The sequence below is a fragment of the Lissotriton vulgaris genome, chromosome 8 (assembly GCF_964263255.1).
Source record: "Lissotriton vulgaris chromosome 8, aLisVul1.2, whole genome shotgun sequence".
NCBI lineage: Eukaryota > Metazoa > Chordata > Amphibia > Caudata > Salamandridae > Lissotriton > Lissotriton vulgaris.
In genome coordinates, this window is record NC_141696.1 from 1558990026 (window position 1) to 1559003612 (window position 13587).

General features: G+C 45.6%; 1 protein-coding gene across 46 annotated transcripts in view; it reads right to left on the reverse strand.

Annotated features, from left to right (window-relative positions):
- Window positions 1-13587, reverse strand: part of LOC147700405 (uncharacterized) — a 700768-nt gene that overhangs the window by 196721 nt on the left and 490460 nt on the right. For all 46 annotated transcript variants that reach the window (XM_086935784.1, XM_086935772.1, XM_086935787.1 and 43 more), the window contains one exon: window positions 11019-11114. In XM_086935784.1, the coding sequence (XP_086791910.1) occupies window positions 11019-11114 (96 nt within the window). The remainder of the gene's footprint in view (window positions 1-11018; window positions 11115-13587) is intronic.

The following is a 13587-nucleotide window of genomic DNA, read 5'->3' on the forward strand; positions in this document are numbered from 1 at the left end:
AAACTACTTTCAGTTTGACGGAGACTTTTTCTATCAGATCAAAGGAGTGGCGATGGGCTGCCCATTTGCGCCAGAATCAGCCATTCTGTTAATGGGACTGTATGAAAATAAATTCATTTATAACCCCAATCCATACTCTGAATACATCACTAAATATATGAGATACATCGACGATGTATTTATGATTTGGTCTGGCTCTAAAGAAAAGTTGAATGAATTTATGACTTGGCTAAACCAAAGGATGCAAGACATTCAATTCAGTTTCAATTCCTCCAATAATAACATTACTTTCCTGGACGTACAAGTTTACGCTGGGGATGGAACACTGGGTACCACAATCTTTCGTAAACCTACAGACCGGTACAAAGCGCTTAATTTTACCAGCCACCACCCTAGAAGTCTTAGACAAAACTTACCATTTGGACAATTCCTTAGAATAAGGAGAAATTGTTCAAATAAAGAGGAGTTTTTCTGTCACGCTAATTAACTAATGGAACGATTAAGTTTAAGAGGATACCTAAAGAAACTCTTAAAACATTCAATAAGAAGAGCCTGGTGGGTCCCCAGAGACACGCTACTTCAAAAGAAAGGACGACCTGAACAAAGCAGGATTGTCTGTCACAACGTTTGGACCCCAGACACACCAACTGCGTAAGTTGGTTACACAGAACTGGCATTTGGTTAAGAATCTTCACAATGACTTTATTAAACCTCCGCTTTTCGCTTTTAAGAAAGAAAAAAAGTGTGGACAAACACATTGTCAGGGCAGCATTACCTACCACTCCAAAACACACCTTAAGAGGCATGCTGGGTCTACCCCCAGTCATAGGGCATCACAAGTGTGGCAATTGTTCATGTTGGGCACAAACGGTTGAGGGGTCCCTATTTACATTCAATGGGATCCATTGGAAACACGAATCGTTCATTAATTGTCAGACAAAAAATGTGATTTATGGAATTATGTGCCCCTGCCCGAAATTGTATATAGGTAAGACAACCGAGGAGGCACAACAGCGTATTACGCAGCACAAATCGCGTATAAGGAAGGAAACGCCAAATGCACCACTGGTCTTACACTGGCAGGTGCAGAAACATCAGGAATACGATCTAAAATGGACTATTATTTCAAAAATTGACACAGACCCACGAGGAGGAGACACTGAAGGAAGATTAAGCCAGCCAGAAGCTTTACTTATAATGAAATATAATACCGCAATAACTGGCCTGAATAAAATTTCCGAGATATTTAAAATGAACCCATGATCTGTCAATTTTGAGGCATTTTCATTCTCTCTATTTGAAATCTTTATCAACTGATTTTATTGTTTATCTTCTGCTGAGAACCATTTGGTCCTATTGATTGACGTGGTACTTCAACATATGTTTCAACAAGTTGTATCTCTTTAAGTTCATCTTTTAACCTTTGAAGCGTGTTTGTTAATTCGACCATGGAACAATAATCTCCAAAAAAGAAAAAAACGTTCCGTGTCCCCGTGGTCACGTGATCGCACCATTCTTCCGGGTAAATACTGAAGAAGGACTACATTCGTCGCGTAAACTTGCCAAACAATGTTAGACGCGACCGGCGATTCCGACAAAGGTGAGGACAAACAGCTTTTACGATCATTTCGCTCTGCACCGCCTGAGCCTTTTACAGTGGTTTACCCTCCCATTCCTCCTTTTCAGGTGGAACTCTAAATTCGCATAATAGAAAAACTAGACGGGCGTTTAATCCGAAGGCGTCCAAATTGCCCGGTAAGCTGACCTTCCAAAAAATGTTTTACCTGCTTCAGTAGCATACAACCCTTGCCCCTACAAAGTTTTTGAAACATTATGTTTCTTTGTTCTATTAGGTGAAACAGCCTCTTTCAATTACAGAGGTGAGTTTTGTGAGACATTGTAAATGCTCAATAGACCTATTTCAAACAAACTTTGTGACAAAGTTTTATGTTGCGTTTTTCCTGTCTAGCGTGACTACAGAAAAATGATGGTTATCTACCACGATTATTTGGTCATTGGTGTTAGACCATATTCACAAGGTATGGTGGTTTTGCCGACTGGTGGCATGTTCACTTTAATCTGACTTAGTCCTAGCTGACTTTTTTAATTACTTGTTTGGTTTTTGTTGTAGAAAATGTTGGTCCTGATGAGAACCCCACAATCAGGGGTTTGAAACGCGTAGACCTGACCTGATTTGACTGGACTCTTTGTCAATTTCAAATACTAAAAGGATCTATTTTTCAAAACAAGAATCAGTTTTCAATATATATAGTTGCGAAAAAATTGAACTATAAATCTAGAGAAACAATACCATCTATAAGGTTCAAGTACTTAGATTTTCTTGACAAAGGGCCACATTGTTGCTTTTATGTATAGTTGTGTGAGTGAAGTATGAATGTTGTAGGTAGGATGTGTAGTATTTGTAAATATGTGTAAATTTGCCGTTTTGATATGTTTAGTCCTATAATTGTTTGTACATGCATAAATATTCTCTGACATGATTTAAAATTGAAATGCTTAACTAGTGAAGAAAATAAAAATTTAACTAGTGACGTAAGACAAAAACGGACCGTTCTGTTTCATTCATAAAGGTTAGTACCTGAAAATGTTAAATCAGGTCCAGTATTGGCCACTGTATCTTTCTTTTGTCTTTACCACCATGGCATACGATGCCCCCTCCTCCGTGGCCACTGTTGGTGTAGAAAGCATGCCACATTCTGGTGAAGTGTCCAGTCAACTGGCCTCCCCAAGTTCTCCATATCAGTCCAAGTTCTCCTTAGAGACATCATGGTGTTCCAGAGAGTCCTTAGACCCCTCTTATTCCTCTCCAGAGCTTGGCACATCCTCAAAGTGCTCAGTAGACAACACAGAAGCTCTGGGTTCAATCGACGTCTGAATCGGCTTTGTTACGCCTCCGTGTCGTTGGGATGAGGATGGAGCTGGCACCGCAGATAGGCACTGGCAGCACCATAGGCACCGACTTCAGGACCGACAATCGAGGTGATCACGTTGGCACGACCAATGTCGACTCGGATTCTGGATCTGGTCCTTGAGGCCCTGCCGTGGCTGGAGCAGACGGCATCGAACCCGATGGTGCCCATTCCGACTACACGGGGCCCATGGGCTCACCAGCGGGGTCGTTCCACTCTAATATGCAGCGCACGGCCTCGTAAAATTATTTTATTTGAGCAGAAGTCGCTCTGGCTCCCGGAAAGGGAGGGAGTCACCGAAGTAGTCTCTGGCTCAGCAGAACAGTGCCTAGAGTGTTGATACTTCTTATCCTTCTCGACGACGGACACCAGCAGAGGTGCAGGTGAAGTCCGCTTGGACTTCCTCTGCTTCTTATGCCTCTTCCCGGAGTGTCCTGAGGACTTAGGCTTCTTCCTCGATCGGGAACGGGACCTCTGCAGAATCTTGCTGCACGGTGTTGACTGCCGGGCCGCGAGGCGCTTCATCGCTCTCTCCCTCTAGGCCTTCGGAGCCGTGGCTGAGGCAGTTCAAGAACGACTGAGTTGTGGTCACGCTCGAGACCCAGAGACAGACGAGGTGGGGATCAGTGACTAACATCATGCGGTTAAGGGCACCGCATGGCTTAAAAGAAATGCGTTACTTACCTCTAACTGCAGTTATCCAGTATTGGTGTCTTTCATAGATTCACATGCCTGAATCATTCCCCGTCGTCGAGATGGGAGTCCCCGGTAAATAGAAAAGTAATGTCCTATAGACATACATAGAGAAAAGTAGGCCTAAGGGCCTTGTCTTAGTAGCCTATGTCCTTTTGTAAAAAGGACCAAACTCTAGAAAGTAGCCAATCAGCTACCACCTCCCTCTAGAACCTTCCTGCCAGGAGCCTCAGTCTCTCAGATTTTCGTACACACCAAGCTAGGTAGGCGTAATATATGATAGAGAGAGAGAGAGAGAGGAGACCTTCCTGGGGAGGCGGGAGGGTTGCATGTGAATCTATGAAAGACACCAATACTGGATAACTGCAGTTACAGGTAAGTAACGCATTTCTTATCCAGTATTATGGGTGTCTTTCATAGATTCACATGCCTGAATCAGAGTAGCGAGCAATACATTATGCACATTTGTGATGAGACAGTATAAGCAGTCTGAGATAATACATATCATACGACTAGCAACCATCAACAAGTAAACATAATAAAGAAGTAAATGTTCATACCAACAAAGGATGGTGGGAAGGAGGAAGGCTCATCTCACTGGAATAGATGGCGAAGTACGGCCTGGCCTACAGCTGCATCCTGCATCAGTTCCGTATCCAGGCAGTAGTGCCTGGTGAATGTGTGCGGCGACTTCCAGGTCGCTGCCTTGCAAATGTCCAGAATGGGCACCCCAGCGAATAGTGCCACCGATGTGGATACAGCTCTTGTGGAATGAGCTCGGACTTTGGAGTGTAACGGTCATCCGGCTTTGTCATGGCAAAAGGCAATTGCAGAGGATATCCATCGTGAAATGCTTTGTTTGGAAAGTGGCATGCCTTTTCTTGGTCTGCGTAAGGCGATGAAAAGCTGATTCGTTTTCCTGAAATGTTTTGTTTTGTCCAGGTAAAATTTAAGACATCTCTTTAGGTCCAAAGAGTGAAGGGATCGTTCAGCTGCAGTACTAGGATTTGGGAAGAATGATCGGAGGACTAGTGGTTCATTTAAGTGGAAGTCCGAAGGGACTTTAGGAATGAAGCGAGGATTAGTCCTTAAAATCACTCTATCTTCCCTGAACTGCATGAAGGGATCTTGAATAGAAAGAGCTTGTAGCTCGCTGACCCTTCTCGCTGCGGTCAGAGCTAAAAGTAGGGCTGTTTTCCATGAAATGTATTTGATATCAGCCCTATGGATGGGCTCAAACAGATGTTTTATTAATTGGTTGAGTACCACATTAAGGTGCCATGTTGGTGGAACTCTGCATGGCCGAGGAAAGTATCTGTTGATCCCTTTAAGGAATTGTTTAACTAATCTGTGGGACCAGAGAGATGGTCCTTTTGAAGTTCTTATGAAGCGGGAGATGGCTGCCAGATGAACTCTGATAGAGGCATGGGCAAGTCCCGATTGTGCCAAGTGTAATAAATATGGAAGGAGCTGCTCCGTAGTGATCTGAAAGGGATGGAGATCGTTGTCCATACACCAAACGCAAAAGCGTTTCCATTTTAAGGAATAAGTTTTGTTTGTGCTGTCTGCTCTTGTCTTTGCTAGGACATTCTTGCACTCCTGCGGAATGTTTAGTTGGTAGAACTCTCGGTACTCAGGAGCCATGCCTATAATCTGCGAGATTTCAGATTCGGGTGGAGTACTTGGCCTTTGGACATTGTGAGTAGGGATGGATGCTGGCCCAGATGGATGGAGGGTTGGACTGAGAGGCGACGAAGGTCCGTGAACCAGTGATGCCTCGGCCAGAACGGGGCAATGAGAATCAGTGTGCAGTGCTCCGTTTTCATTTTCCGAATGACTCTTGTTATCAGGGGAAATGGCGGAAATGCGTACACAAACACGTTGCGCCAGGCGATGGAAAATGCATTTCCTAGTGACCGCGATTGGGGATGCCAGCTTGCGAAGTTGTGGCATTTGGCGTTCTCCCTGGTGGCAAAGAGATCGATCTGCGGTCTCCCCCATTTCGAGAAAATGTTGTTTAGAACATTTTTGGTTGAGTTCCCATTCGTGGGACAGAGACCTCTGTCTGCTCAGAGCGTCCGCTATGACATTGTCTTTGCCTGGGACATACTCTGCTGTTAGCTTGATATTGTGGAGTACTAGCCAGCTCCAAATTGTTTGCGATTCGCGAGATAGTGTCAGCGAACGTGTCCCTCCCTGCTTGTTCAAGTAGTGCATTGTTGTTGTGTTGTCCGTTCTCACAAGCACTGCTGAGTCTTTGATGCGCGGGAGGAAGGCCTGGAGAGATAGGAAAACTGCCTTCAGTTCTAGTAGGTTGATGTGGAGTTTCCTCTCTTGCTCTGTCCACTTGCCACTGATTTGCAATTCTTGAAGGACTGCTCCCCATTCTTCTAGAGAGGCGTCTGTAGTTATGACATGTGGAGTTGAAGGCAGCAGGAACGTTAGTCCTTGTGATAGGTTTGTGGATGTCTTTCCACCAGTGTAAGGCCTTGGTGATTTGTGGAGTAATCACGATGTGATCCTCGAAAGAGTCTGTACACTGAGTCCACTGCTTGGTCAGGGCCTCTTGGAGGGGGCGCATTCTGAGCCGACAGTGAGGAATGAGTAGTATACACGAGGACATCATCCCTAGGAGGGACTTGAAAGTACGGATTCGGATGGTGTTCTTTGAAGTCACTGCGGTGGCCATAGTAATTATTTTGTGTTTCCTTTCCTGCGATGGGAATGCTGTTGAAGATGTTGTATTTAGAGTTGCCCGTAGAAAAGTTATAACTCTGGAGGGCTGTAAGGTTGACTTCTCGTGACTGAGTGTCAGTCCCAGTTTTTTTTAAATATTGAGACAGGCGTTGGAAGACATTTGTGCGCCTGCCATAGATGGTGCTTTCACCAGCCAGTCGTCCAATTAGGGGTAGACCTGGTGTCCTTGCCGACGTAGGAAAGCTGACACCGGAGAGAGGCACTTTGTGAAAACGTGAGGCACCGATTTGAGGCCGAATCGGAGGACACAGAATTGGTAGTGCTGCCCTGCTACAGCGAATCCTAGGAATATTTTGTGGCGCCTGTGTATTGGGATGTGGTAATATGCGTCTTGCAGGTCTAAAGACATCATAAAGTCTCCTTCCTCTAGAGATCCTAAGATTTCCTGAAGGGTCACCATCCGAAACAATTGGCTCTTCAAGAATAAATTGAGTGCCCTGAGATCTAGTATAGGCCTCCATTTCTTCCTTTTCTGTTGTATTAGAAAGAAGCGGGAATAAAATCCCTTCCCTTTTTCAGCTGATGGGACTCGCTCTATTGCTCCTTTCCTCAACATTGTTGAAATTTCTTGAAGGAGTAATCGCAGGTGTCTGTGTTGAATCTTGCGAGGAGGAGTTATTGGGGGGATTGAATTGAATTCCAATGAGTGTCCGTATTGGATTAATTGGAGCACCCACCGACCCGTTGTTATTGATTTCCAATTGTGGAGGAAGTGTGTTAGTTTGCCTCTAATTTTGAAAGAATGAGATGGTGGACAAACTGGCTGTTGGAAACGGTCATTGGTGTCCGCCTGCTGGTTTCCTCTGGTTTCTTCCTCTGAAGTTAGATTTCCCATAGGAGGTCTGGCGACCTTGCTGCTGTTGCCGTTGTTGGTATCGTGATCGGCCTTGATTATATGAGTATGAGGACTTTCCTTGGTATGACCCTCTGTAAGAGGGCTGACCTCTACCCCTATTCCCTCGAAAGGACTGGTTTTTGAACTGTAACGTGCCTAGAGCTCGTGCCGTGTCTGTATCTTTTTTGATAGCCTGTAGGGCCTCGTCTATAATAGGTGCTGTTCATCATATGGCGTGTCTAAGACTTTAGTTTGGATTTCTTGGCGGAAGGATGTTGCTTTGAGCCACCCTTGGCTCCGTAAAACTGCTGCACCTGCCAGTTGTCTGAAGCCTGTCATTGCGACATCTACAGCGCAATCGATGATTTCTGATGCTGACGTTTGTCCTTCCTTTAGGAGGGATTGGACTTCCTCCTTTAAGTCTTCAGGTATTTCTGTCAGGTATGGGACAATGTCTTCCCACAATTGCCTGTTGTATCTCCCTAGTAGTGCAATGGCGTTAGCTACTTTGACCGTCATGGTTGAAAAACGTTTGCCTATGCCGTCTAATTTCCTGCCCTCTTTGTCTGGTGGTGCTGACAGTGGAGAGGACGGATTTTTTGAATTCTTTTGAGCCGCCTGGGTGACTACAGAATCTGGTTTGGGATGCGCATTAAGGAAGGTAGGTGCTGTTGCTGGTGCCTTATACTTTTTATCCAGTCTGGGCACCACTATAGAGACCGATGAGGGTGTTTGCATCAATTGCTTACCTTGTTACCATATGTGATCAATTATGGGAATCGATCTGGTTGTCTTTTTTATCGGATCTTTAAAATCATATAGGAAACAGTCTGTTTCTTGTGATTCTACAGTCATGTGGAATCTCGTGGCTGCTCTTTCCACCAAGTTGTGGAATCCGCCAATGTGCACTGGTGGGGATTCCGAAGTATGAGGTTCAGGTGTGGCCGGAGAATGAGCAATATAATCCTCATCATCTCCGTTATTAGATAGGTCATCCCGTACCTCCCCTTCTTCTGGTTCCTCGCCCTCGTCGTCTGAGGACTGAACATTATGAACCGTTTCTCTCTCCTGAGGGAGATCCAGAGGTGGTGGTCTTGTCTTTGGAGATGGGTACGGCTTGGATGATGTTGGAGATATCTCCTTTGAAGGGGCCGCTGGTGATTCAGGAAAACGTTTCTTGTAGTCTGCGATCAAGAATTGAAGATCTGAGACAATAGAAACTGGAAGGCAAACCATAGGAGTGACCTGTTTTTGTACCTGGGTATGTACAGTCTCCTCCGTAAAAACTACATCATCTACATCTTCATCTGTGCTCTGGCACTTTACAATGAGATCTGAAGGACTAGTAGCTTGCTCATAATGGTCGTCTTCTGATTCATCATCCTGTAGGAGACAAAATGGGAGTAATCTTTGTACCCTACTTGGGGATGTTAGATCTGGCGTAATCGGATTTTTATCATTCCTTTTTGGTGGAATTAAATTTGATTTTTTTCCATGGCGTTGACGGTGTGGTCGTCGACGGTGCTGACGTTGATTGTTTTTCGAGTGTAGACGGTGAGGTCGTTGACGGTCCCTTCGTTGACGGTCCCTTCGTCGACGGTGTGGTCGTCGACGGTACCTTCGTCGTCGATGGTGTGGTCGTCGACGGTACCTTCATCGTTGACGGTGTGGTCGTCGACGGTGCCTTAGTCGTCGACGGCGTGCTCGTCGCTGATATCTTCGACGTCGACGATGCCTTTACCGTCGTTGATGTGCCAGATGTCAACGGCGTCTTCGTCGTCGGTGCAGGCGTCGACGGTTTCTGTTTCGTCGTCGACGGTGTAGTCGTCGACGATGCTGTCGACGGAACTTTAAGCAACGTCGATTGCTTTTTTATAAGTATAATCGATGACAGTGGCTTACCCGCCGTCGACGATTGAGTTATTGTCGTTGTCGATGAGGAGGCTGACGATGCCATCATCGTTGAGACCGTGGTCGTCGATGTGGAGACATAGGCTGCTTTTCGTGAAGAAAGCGTCGACGACTGAGGTGGCTTTCTAAAGGTGGGAACTTCCTTTTCAGACGTGACGGATTGTACCTCAGAATACTTTGTGGTAGTCTTTTTAGGAGGAACGTCTGTAGGGCTAGGGGATGCAAACCTTGGCCTCTTCAAGGATAGTTTTGATGAAACTGAAGCCATTTCACCTTCCTCTGAAGACAAGGCATCATCTCTGGTTTTGAGTCTGTTCAACCAGAGGAGCAGTCTTCCTTCCCTGTCTTTAAGTGTCTTTGTAGAGAATGTTCTACAAATTCTACATTCTTTTGCAGAATGATCAGGATAAAGACAGTAGAGGCAAGTTTCATGCTTGTCATCGACGTGCAGTCTCGTTTTACCACAAGATGAACAGGCTCTGAAAAGTTCTTTCTTCTGCTGATCAGTCATTGTTGTTTTTAGAAGAAAATATCCAATTTCTGGTAGGAAAAGAGATAAATCCTGGAAACCTGAGGAGAACTCAGGTGGAGGCTCCCTAGCACAACGTGCAGTAGAAAATATGAGAGACTGAGGCTCCTGGCAGGAAGGTTCTAGAGGGAGGTGGTAGCTGATTGGCTACCTTCTAGAGTTTGGTCCTTTTTACAAACGACATAGATAGGCTACTAAGGCAAGGCCCTTAGGCCTACTTTTCTCTATGTATGTCTATAGGACATTACTTTTCTATTTACCGGGGACTCCCATCTCGACGACTGGGAATAATTCAGGCATGTGAATCTATGAAAGACACCCATAATACTGGATAACCTGTTTTCCTAAAAGACATCCCTTGCACACGAAGTGGTAAATTTTTTTAATTCGACTAAAGTCGAGAAAAAATCTGCACAAAAGCGCCAGAGGGTAGCTCTTCCCAGACCGGTGCTTAAATGGCATGAAAATAAAAGAACGGATGTACGTGCACCTGGGTGGTGCCTATATAGGTACTGCAACATCATAACTGACGCCGTCACGGGGAGGCGAATGGAGCCACCAGACACCGCGTGCAAGGAGTATTGCGCCGCAAAATCTTCCAGGTCCAGCCTGACGCCTAGGAAATTCAAAGTAAAGCATCTGCAGCTAGAAGTCTCTATCAGATGGAACCAATTACAGACCAAACCGACAGATAGCAGAAAATTATACAGCTTATTAATCCATAAAAGATTCATGCTGGAAAACTGTGGCATACTTTGGCAGTCTCAAACAAAACTCTGCTGCAAACTTAAGTGAGTTTATTGCTTGGGTTAAGCTATGTTCAAACAACAAGGGATCTAGCTAGTTGTCCGAGTAGCACCATATATCTCTAATCCATCTAAAGGACTCGTGGTGTAATTTCTCCTATACACATCTTCTGAGATTGCACAAAGTAAACAGACAAGACCTGTTTAGCTTCATATGTACGCCTGAAACCAGGCTGAAAAATGTATCTCTTCCAAAAGGGTAGGTAAAGCTGCGCCAGATGTAGCACGTTCAACAGTCGTCCACGTACAGGGAGATTTTTTTCAGCTTGGAAGCCTAATGATTGTATTTACCATTTTCTTATCAACATAGATTTGTCTTTGGCTTTCACAAAGCCACACACTGGTTCTTGAGTTGTAACTCCAAAGCAAAGCTCACAGCCTTGCACTGATATTTGTATTTATTCACAAAGATGGCAGTTATCATAATTCTGCCCTTTTTTCACAATACTAATTAGTTCACTTTGTGTGGCTTCAACAACGAGAAAACTATCTCCAATATACCAGCAAATGTTACTCACACACCATTGTTAAGCAAATAAAATATGTACATGACTTGCCTGTCTTTTCTTGTTCATTATTTATCTCCTGCTGGACCAGTGTCTTCTGGGAAACAGGAATGCACGGTGAAATCCCAGATTTAGCAAGTGGATCAGCTAAAAGAAAGGCAGAATATACAGGAGAAAGTAAACTTAATAGTAGATTAGAAGGACTCAATGCTTTGTGGACGGGGACGGGGAAGGGGTATGAGTGCTCTTCAGATTTTGCCTGAAATAAATTGGCAGCCTAGTGCCTATTGGCAGGTTACAAAATGGTACTTTATAATAAATCCCAAACACTGAGAAGAGGACAGTAAGAATCCTAGAAATGTGTTTACATTGTTGGAAAAATCTATAGCCCCAGTACAGAACAAGTGGCACTTGACTGACGGGTTCATGTTTGGACTGGAATCCTAACAGAGGTTCAAGTTTGACATTTATATACACAGAACTACATCAAAAAAATATTTATACTATTCAATAGAGAAAGAATCATGAAAAGAGAAATACATACAGATCTAAAATACAAATATAAAGTACAAAGTACCCATGTATAAATTCAATTAGTAGAAAATGTATGAACAATAGATAAACAATTAGCTCCAAGGACATACAAAACCACTGGCGTTCAACACGGTACACAAACAGAATGTACAATACAAAGTGTAATTAAAAAGTGGCTGAGAAAATAATTATACACAATAGGAAGTTCAGGACAAGGCCAAAAATGCACACTCTTCAGTTTGGGCCACATGTATGCGTCAATGGGGTTTCGACCATAGTATAATTAGATGGTCATCATCAGGTCAGGACAACTATTATAGGAGCCTCCAAACTTAGTTCATTACAACTTCTAATCTCACAGTACATCCAACCGAAAGCATAACAAACGTATGGAATCCACAATATGGAAGACTCAGGAATTCAATGATCCAGAATAGAATGTAATGTATACAAATGGCATACTATGCAAAGATAGGAAAGCTCAACAGATAAAAGAATTGACCAGCCAGCTCCGTCAGAGGTTAGCTGCAAGGCCAAACAAATGGCAAAGAGCTGGTATGTTGGTGTATACACACACACAAAATCTTGAAGCTTTCCTTAACAGTGTAGTGGGTTACCTAGACCTCTCCGCGGCATTCGACACGGTCTGCCACCGCACCCTAGTACGGCGCCTCAGCAACATCGGCATCCAGGACAAGGCGCTGGAATGGATCGTCTCCTTCCTCAACGGAAGAACACAGAGAGTCCGCCTACCACCGTACAAGTCAGAGGCCTCGGAAGTCATCTGCGGCGTCCCCCAAGGATCATCTCTGAGCCCCACCCTCTTCAACGTCTACATGAGCCCCCTCGCGGCCATCGTACGCAAACACAACCTCAGCATAATCTCCTACGCCGACGACACCCAGCTGATCCTCTCCCTGACCAACGACCCCGCCGCCGCCAGAGCCAACCTGCACGAAGGGATGAAAGAGGTAGCCGAGTGGATGACGACCAGCCGCCTGAAACTGAACTCGGACAAGACGGAGGTCCTCATCCTGGGCTCCTCACCCTCCGCCTGGGACGACTCCTGGTGGCCTCCCGCCCTGGGCACCGCACCCAAACCGACAGACCATGCACGAAACCTGGGCGTCATCCTGGACTCCTCCCTCTCCATGACCAGGCAGGTCAACAACGTCTCCTCGGCGTGCTTCAACATCCTACGCATGCTAAGGAAGATCTTCTGGTGGATCCCCACCGAGACCAGAAAGACCGTCACCCAGGCCCTCGTCACCAGCAGACTGGACTACGGCAACGCCCTCTACGCCGGTACCACCGCCAAGCTCCAGAAGAGACTCCAGCGGATCCAGAACGCCTCAGCCAGACTCATCCTCGATATCCCACGAACCAGTCACATCTCCGAACATCTGAGAGACCTTCACTGGCTCCCCGTCAACAAAAGAATCACCTTCCGCCTCCTCACCCACGCACACAAAGCCCTACACGACCAAGGCCCGAGCTACCTCAACAGCCGAGTCAACTTCTACGCTCCCAAACGCCACCTCCGATCAGCCAACCACGCCCTCGCCGCCGTCCCCCGCATCCGAAGAGCGACTACAGGAGGAAGGTCCTTCTCCTACCTGGCCGCCAAGACCTGGAACTCCCTCCCGACCGACCTGCGCCTGACCCAAGACCACCTCTCCTTCAGGAAGAAGCTGAAGACCTGGCTGTTCGAGCAGTAGCGGCACCCCCCCCCCCCCCCCCCCCCTCAGCGCCTTGAGACCCTACGGGTATGTAGCGTGCTTTATAAGTGTCAATGATTGATTGATTGATTGATTACAGAATTAGAAACATTTTATAATAGGCACATTTGTTGCCAATGAATAAATCAGGCAAAGACTGACACAGGCTCTGTGCAATGGCCAAATCCCAAAATGGGCACTTGATAATTTGGTCACATATTGTCCTCCAACCATTCCGTATTGGGATTGACGGTTCTGAAATGTCAGCACTTTCTGGTTTACTCATACATCACACAGTTCTGATATGCTTCTGAAATCCCAATTCCTGTGGACTTCGATTCTCTGCAGCGGCGCCAGCACCTCTGCCT